This window comes from Erinaceus europaeus, chromosome 1 (genome assembly GCF_950295315.1).
Source record: "Erinaceus europaeus chromosome 1, mEriEur2.1, whole genome shotgun sequence".
Taxonomy (NCBI): Eukaryota; Metazoa; Chordata; class Mammalia; order Eulipotyphla; family Erinaceidae; genus Erinaceus; species Erinaceus europaeus.
Genome location: NC_080162.1, coordinates 123939093 through 123947780, shown reverse-complemented (window position 1 = coordinate 123947780; position 8688 = coordinate 123939093). Strand labels below are relative to the sequence as shown.

At 37.1% G+C, this 8688-nt stretch overlaps 1 protein-coding gene across 1 annotated transcript in view; it reads left to right on the top strand.

Annotated features, from left to right (window-relative positions):
* Positions 1 to 8459, top strand: part of CCN3 (cellular communication network factor 3) — a 9520-nt gene extending 1061 nt beyond the window's left edge. The window contains exons 3-5 of the mRNA XM_007526239.3: positions 723 to 971; positions 3361 to 3575; positions 6843 to 8459. Of these exons, the coding sequence (XP_007526301.1) occupies positions 723 to 971; positions 3361 to 3575; positions 6843 to 7151 (773 nt within the window). The 3' untranslated portion in view covers positions 7152 to 8459. The remainder of the gene's footprint in view (positions 1 to 722; positions 972 to 3360; positions 3576 to 6842) is intronic.
* The last annotated feature ends 229 nt before the right edge of the window (positions 8460 to 8688 follow it).

The window sequence follows — 8688 nt, the reverse complement described above, 5'->3', positions numbered from 1 at the left end:
TTTGAAGGGAGTTTTATTTGGAGGGTGATGAAAATGTGTGCTTAATTCTGCTGCACTCAGTCTCCCAACTGTAGTCCTGTATGGTTATTTTTACACCTGCAATTTGACCAATTAAATCCAAAGCAGTCCCTGACTTCCTGGGGAGACTAGGTAATCCCTGTCTAAATTGTAAATAAAACGTAGGCAAAACAGCCATCCCCATCCTGGTGTAATTTAATCAATCTGGGGTCATTTTCCACCTGTCCTTGTCAAACATTTAGTTGAAGATTGTTCCTGCCTTACTGGATAAAGTATTGGGAGAGCCAGTTAGCCTTTTCTTCTCTATACAAGTAATAATTCATTATGCTCGAATACCAAGGAATCCTAATTTCCTTCCCAATTTGACCAGTTAACCAAGTTGGAAAATAAAACATACATTTAAATTTTTTTTTTCAGTTCTAAGGAGACTCTCAGGAGCTTCTTGCAAAATGACTTACCCATTGGAAACAACAGTTATAAGGCCTCTTTTTTCAAATGTGAAATGCATTCCAGAACTGGGTGATCTTAAACGTCTCTGCTTTTTCTGGGGGGCCTCCCTGAGGACATAATCCCACTAGAAATACATAAGAAACCAGATTGCTTCAACTAGAAAAAAGACTTGGGTCTTAGAACATATGCTATAAGTTATAGTTTCCTGTGTTCTTGATTTTCTCTTTCTCTCCTCTGTTTCTCCAATATTCTAGCTATAGAAGGAGATAACTGTGTGTTTGCTGGGATCATTTACCGAAGTGGAGAGACATTCCAGCCAAACTGCCAATTCCAGTGTACCTGTCAGGATGGGCAGGTGGCCTGTGTGCCCCGCTGTGATGAAGATGTACTTATGCCTGGCCCTGAATGCCCAGCTCCAAGAAAAATTAAAGTGCCAGGAGAATGTTGCGAAAAGTGGATCTGTGACTTAAATGGCACATCACCAGACTTCTTCACTCTTCCAGGTGAGAAACTCAAGATACTTGAAGGTGTCTAAAGGAGATGATAAAGTCAAGCAGAAGGCATGTGTGTCCTATTCAATTAGCCATAAGATACTAACCTCAGTTCCTGGCCATTTACTTGTGGATTCCATGTTACTCACTGAGATCAAGCATATAATGTATTGAATTCTATCCAAGTTGTTGAAATAGGAGTAGAATTTCCCCTCAAGAGAACCTGACAGATTTGATGGTATTTCTGACCAGTGGAATCACATTTGTCTAACTGCTTAGCTGCTGTTCACATTTTAGTCCATCCCATTTGACCCTTATTACCTCTAGAAAGATAAAAGTAAAAATAACATCCTTTCCTTCTGCATCATATACACTTCCTGAGGTCTCAGATCCAAACTCTTCCTTGTAGAATGCTAGTCATCTACAGATGGATGTAAGAGAAATAGCATCATTCATACTCTATGGGTAGGATAATGTGATGCTTCATGATTTTTTCCTTCTTGTTTTATCTTGGAAATAGTTTTTGTTTTGTTTCATATTAGTTTTAGGAAAAATCCATTGAGATATAGGAGAAAATATTCTCAAAGATTATACTGGAAATATGCAAAGAAAAAAATTTTGAACTCAGAAATTATAAGTCATGTTGTAAAGATAAGAAAACTGCCATGTAAAAATGGAGAAGTCCCAATTCATGGATCCTACATATTGAGACAGAGCTCTTCATAATCAAAGCCCATGCATCTATCTCCAATAATCTTGAGATAACCAGTTCCACCTCTCTTAGACACCAGACTGCTTTCAACACTAATTTTTTTATTGCCACTGAGGATATCACTGGAACTCATTACCTGCATGAATCTTCTACTCCTGGCAACCATGTTTTCCTTCTTTTTTCTTTTCTTTTTTTCCCCTTTATTTCATCTGATAGAACACAGAAAAACTGAGAAGAGGAGGTAGATAGAAAAATAGAAACACCAGCAGCACTGCTTCATCACTTGTGAAGCTCTCCTCCTGCAGGTGGGGACCAGGGGCTTGAACTCAGGCCTTGGAACATGTGTGCTCAGTTGTCTGTGTCACTACCCAGCCCTTACCACTGTTTTCAGTTGGTCATCTTTACTTCTCCACCACATTAAATTTTTATCTTGGTTCATTTTTATACCAAATTGCATACTTAAAAACTATAGTTCATAGAATTGATGCTAAAGCTAAAAGGTTATTCTAAATGACTTTTTCCTACACTTTTTAAAATTTGAATTAAGGTAAGGTTGGTTTATGAAGCTATAAGTATTAAAAATATAATTCCAGTGGTCCAGGAGGTGGTGCAGTGGACAAAGCACTGGATTCTCAAGCATGAGGTGCTGAATTCAATTCCTGGTAGCACATGTACCAGAGTGATATCTGGTGTCCTCTCTCTCTCCATCTCTCTCTCTCTGTCTCTCTCTTTCCCCTATCTCCTATCTTTCTCATTAATAAAACAAATAAAATTTATTGAAAATAATATAATTCCATACTTCTTCCTGGTGTATTTAACCACACCACACACACCACCAAAATACCAATATATCTTCACAGAAGTCTACTGAATTTCCTCCACCCTTATAATCCCACTTTGTTACTCCTTCAATGACCTCTATACTGCAGTCAGAATCTATTAACTTAATTCTTTTAACTTTGTACCCTTGATTTGTTTCTCTATACCCTACTGTAAGTGAAACCATAGGATCTTTGTTTTTTTAATATTTAAATATTTTATCTATTTATACCCTTTTGTTGCCATTGTTGTTTTATTGTTATAGTTATTTTTGTTGTTATTAATGTCATTGTTGGATAGGACAGAGAGAAATGGAGAGAGGAGAAGACGGGAGTGAGGGGAGAGAAAGAGAGACACCTGCAGACCTGCTTCACACCTGTGAAGTGACTCCCCTGCAGGTGGGGAGATGGGGGCTTGAACCGGGATCTTTACGCGGGCCCTTGTGCTTTGCACCACCTGTGCTTAAGCGGCTGCACTTCTGTCCAACATCCACCATAGGCTATTTGTTTTGCTTTTTAAGATTTCACTTATTACAGTCCCTTCCAGTTCCACCCATGATGTTGCAAATGGAAGACTGCATCTTTTTCAGAGTTGAATAGTATTCCATTCTGTATACAGACCACAACTTCTTTATCCACTCATCTACTATTGGGCACATGGGTTGTAAGTACAAGTTAGACAATCATTCATAAGGATTGTTTAAAGTCCTACAATGTAGCAGACATTGTCCCACATATTAGGTTTTTATTAATGTAATGATCCTTATTCTATGGACTGAAAGCAAATTGGATAAGGCTCTGTTTCTGATGACAGAACTACTTTGTGATCCCTACAACTCATGATATCTTTCTTTCCTTCTACCTCTCATAGCCTACAGGTCAGAAGTCACTGTAGGAGTTACAGTCCCTGACTCAGGTGTCAACTGCATTGAACAGACTACAGAGTGGAGCGCATGTTCTAAGAGCTGTGGCATGGGTATTTCTACCCGAGTCACCAACAAGAACCAGCAGTGTGAGATGGTAAAGCAGACACGACTCTGCATGGTCCGGCCCTGTGGACAGGAACACAACCAACCAACGGAAATGGTAGGATCCTGGAGGAAGGCTGCCCTCACAGGGGTATCCTTGCTCTGTTGGAATCTGGGCTTTAGAAAGACATTGTAACACTATTTACAGATCAGCTCTAGCTGGAAGTAAATACCAGAGAAAAGGAAAAAGAGATTTCTGAAGTACATGAGTTTGTCTTCTTTTTTCTTTAATGTATTGAAATATCCCAACTAATTCATAGCATAAAGGAGCAAGGCTACTGTATTCATTTTCTCAGTTGAGAACAATCCATAATAATAATACTCTATTGCTGGAGAAAACTAGGACTAGCTACCCAGTTGTTGAGAATAGTTGACTTGGGAGAAGTCATTTTTTACCTCGGTTTCCTTCTCCCCTTATGTTCAGTCTGCAGAAAACAATAGAGTAGTAACCATATCTGTTTTATATGTACCTTAGCTCCCAACATCCTGCCTGTATTTTCTGCTTGGTAAACTAATGTTGATGAATCAGTGACTGGGTATCTGGAATTGTTTTCAGTATTTTTAAAAGCCCAGTGGGAATAGTACATTTGCCAGCATGAAGTGATGTGTGCCAAAGGAAATAACATATTCCTTTCCTTTTTTGCTGGAATTGTAGAAACTCATTGCGTTAACACGGAAGCTCTGGTTGGTTCCTGATGATATCACAGGACTTGTTCTAAGAGTCCTTGATCAGACAAAAATAATAACTAAATCGAACCCTTGTGCAAACCTCTAATCAAAAAATAATCTATTCCCTAACAATGAACACTGTACCTTTAGACTGAGGCAATATCATCTTATGTTTAAGGGTATAACTCTGATATTCAACAATGCAGCTTTCAATGCTGGATTCTCATATAAACTAGCTATATAATCTTGGGTAATGTTGTCAAACTCAAAAACAATTCCTTCACATATAATGGGCCCACTAGCACTACCTACCTCAAAGCTGTTTTGAAGATTAAACAGACTGAAATCTCAAACTGCTGGACATAGATTACCCTGCTAGCATTAGGCACCATTACTAAAAATTCCTGTTGGCAAAATAAAAGATTCTATAATGATATTAGTAAGTATATGATTGCTTAGCTGTGTTACTTTTTAAAATCTATCTTAACATTGTTTCTAGGAACACATTACCCTAAAAATTATAACCAAGCAGCTGTAGTTCCTTCTATTGAGAGCAGTTCTAATATAAAGCAAGCTCTCTCTCTCTCTCTCTCTCTCTCTCTCTTTTCTCTCTTTCTCTCTCATACACCAAGGGATTTTTCTTTTTTTTTTTTCTTTTTGAGAAGAGGAAAATGTCTTGCCGTAATATCTTTTGGGGGGGGGGATTTTTCTAAATTATACCATTTTGGGGATGTTGGCAAGTATGATTAAGTATTATATATGAAAAAAGAGAAACAAGAAACCTCTTAATTTCAAGGAAACAATAACTCCTTAAGCCCATTTATTCCTCTAAAATTTTTGAGTATTTATTTTACCATGATTTTTACTTATTTTTGTAATATGTTCCCAATTTGATATTGGGAAATATCACATTTATGATATTTATTTATAGGATTCAGTAGATAGAATCATGATGCAGGAATGAGGTTCCAGCAACAACAACAACAAATTATTACAGTGTAAATATATATTTACATATCTAACAAAGATTTAAGAAATTTTGTTTAAAACTTAGGGAAATGCTAGCATAATAGTCATGCATCCTTACCAATAAGATATTCTTAGGGAGCCGGGCAGTGGCGCAGCAGGTTAAGTGCATGTGGCGCAAAGTGCAAAGACTGGCGTAAGGATCCCGGTTCGAGCCCCCAGCTCCCCACCTGCAGGGAGTCCCTTCACAGGCTGTGAAGCAGGTCTGCAGGTGTCTATCTTTCTCTCCCCCTCTCTGTCTTCCCCTCCTCTCTCCATTTCTCTCTGTCCTACCCAACAACAATAACAACAAAAACTGATAACAAAAGGGAAATTACATAATAAAATTTTTTTTAAAGATATTCTTAAATGGGAACAGTGAAGTAGCCCACTTAGTGTTCTGCCTTGCTACACTGTTGGGGACCAGGCTGGAGCCTGGTCCCTACCACACTGAAGGAAATTCAAGTGCTATAGTCTCTCTCACTCTATCTAGAAAAGAAAAAAAAAAAAAAACTTCTTAAGTATGAGGCAATATGGTTCTCAGACTAGTAGCACTTGCTAAGTGTGTGTTAAAAATGCCAAATATTGGAATCCAAATCAAACTTACTAAATCAAAAACTCTAGGTGCAAGCTCTAAACACTTGTTTTAAAAAAACTTGTACTGATTTGAGAGTCATGGATTTAAGAGAATTTCATGTCTCATCATGCCACAAACTGCAATCCTGCCTAGGAAGGTCAAAAGCAGAGGAAAACTTCAGCAAATCAGCAGGTGAAGAAACCTAAGTGGTAAATAAAAATATATTAAATTCCTTGCTGGTTTACCAATATTGGGTTCCCTCATCAACTGATACTAGTGAAATAGTGAATAAATTCCCCACTTAGTTCTACTTGTTTTTTTTTATAAAAAATAAATGTCATTGGTTTGGACTTTTCTGAGAACACAATATAATAAAAAGAAGGACCTGTACATCAAATGCAAATATGACTTTTATCACTTTAGTGAGGCCCCACTTATTCATTATAAAACTTGGACAGTTGTTCCTTATGTTAGTAATTGTTCTTTGCACAATTAAATGTTGTTAAAAAGGTTAAAATAATATATAAAGAGTATTTGAAACACTAGTAGTCTTGAAATGATACTAGATTTTTTTTCTTCTTTATCACACTTAGTAGAGTGTTGATTAAAAGCATAGCAAAGTCTGTCACATAACTTGAAAAAATAGGGTTTGGAAGCTGTAGCAATAGTGAAGAGGTAGCACACAGTGGTATGCCAGTGTTGCTATCCTCACATTAGCAAGAACCAGAAAGGAATGGAGCTATAGTGAAAAAATAATACCTAGTGGGTCTCCTTATTTGCCTTTATCTATATACTTACTGCTCAAGGAAAGATGGCTGTGCATAATTAGGCACTGTTTCCACCTTCTAGACAGCAACAAATGTGAATGCCACTACTAGTAAAGAGCTATCCTTGTGTGAAGAGCAAAATTAAAAAAAAAAAAAAAGCCATTGAGTTTTATAACGTTGGATGTAAGTTTGGTACTAGGTCATCCTAAGCAACCAGATATTCTGGGAAAGTAAATTCCCTACCTCTAGAAATATAGTGATTCAGAAGAACTATAGCCATTGCACTCATCAATCCTTTACTTCTTAGAAAGGAAAAAAGTGTCTCCGGACCACTAAGTCACCCAAAGCCATTTACCTGCATTTTGAGAACTGCACAAGCCTGAATACCTACAAACCCAGGTTCTGTGGAATCTGCAATGATGGTCGATGCTGTACCCCCCACAACACCAGAACCATGAAAGTGGATTTTGAGTGTTCACCAGGAAAAGTCATCCAGAATTCAGTGATGTTGATCCGGACCTGCACTTGTCATTCCAACTGTCCACAGAACAATGATGCCTTCCTACAGGAATTAAAGCCAAAGACCAGCAGAGGGGGAATGAAACGTGCACCTTGAGAAGCACTGCTACAGAGGAAAACCGTAGCTAGCTACTGAATGACCATCATCAAATAAGCATAAACATTATGAACAATTACTTTTTCACCCTATTCCTGTGTTTCCCCCTCTGTGGTTCTATGAGACCAGTTATGTCTGCCTTTTTTAGAGAAACATAAGATTAACTGTAATCATAAAACCCAAGTAAGCTCAGGATGTAGCTTTAGGATGACTAACTTTTCTGTTGTGTTTTCCGCAAATGAAAAGTTCTATAAAGTTAAGCAATCAGATATAGGTGTTACATTGTTACAGTCACCTTATAATGTTTCATATCTCAAGAGAATATTATTGGAGGAAACAACACAGTGAAGTTCAGAACCATACTGAAAATGTTGCAATTGAAATGTTTCCACCATATATTAAGATTTGACTTAAGGAGTTTCTGCTGAGCTCTCTTTTTTGAGTAAATCAACTATAAATTCCCAAGGGTAAAATCTGAGAAAATATGTAGCTCTTTAACTGAAATCCAAAGAAGTTGGTTTTCTGCTTAGTTTCACAATAGAAAACAGAGCATACCTACAGTAAAGGAATGTCGGTTAAGTGGACTGGTGTCATGAACATAATCCATTAAAAATTGGATTTCTTTCCGATAGAAAGAAGCTAACAGAAGATTCCTGGTAATACAGAGATGATGGGCCTGGCTAGTCCTCATGTACTGGTATCTGCTTAACTGCTTAAGCTTGCTAGTTTTTTCAGTTCACAAAAATCAGAGCATATCAGCAGAGTGCCTCTCTTCTTACTGATGAGCAGACTGAGGTCCAAGCACCTGACTATAAACTTTGATGACCTTTAAATATGCCTCAAGTAGAAATTTGGGGAAAAAATGGGCAAAAAATCTTGACTGGGGGTTTAGAAAGCATGGTTTGAATCTAAGTTCATAGCTTGTGTGCATGCACACATACACACACATATGTACACACACACACACACACACACACACAGAACAAAATAGCCATAACTCCACAACTACTTGTGATAAAATAGCACAATTTTTTCAAGGGTTATAATTATTGTAGGCATGTCCAGAATTCTTGGATCATAGTTATGCAGACTCACAAGCAAGATGTATGTGTAGAAATATATATATGTGTCTGATTTGCCAGGCTACAAGATAGGATGCAGACTAAAGAAAATACATTCTTATAATATCACCAAGTGTGTTTTGCTTTTCTCAGTTATTTATATCGACATAAATTATGTAAAATGTTCTTTTTACTTTCTGTTCTTGTTAGACATCACTAAATAAACATTATCTTTATTGGTGTGTGACTATTATATTTGTAACTTAAAGTTGTTTGCTGAAGATATAAATAAAAAGTAAAATTTAAGTATATGCATTAAGTCAGACACACAGTGATAGTCTATTAAAAGTCAAGTGGTTTTTTTTTAAATTTTTACTTATAAAAAGGAAACATTGACAAAAACCATAGGATAAGAGGGGTACAACTCCACACAATTCTCACCACCAGAACTCTGTATCCTATCCCCTCTCCTGATA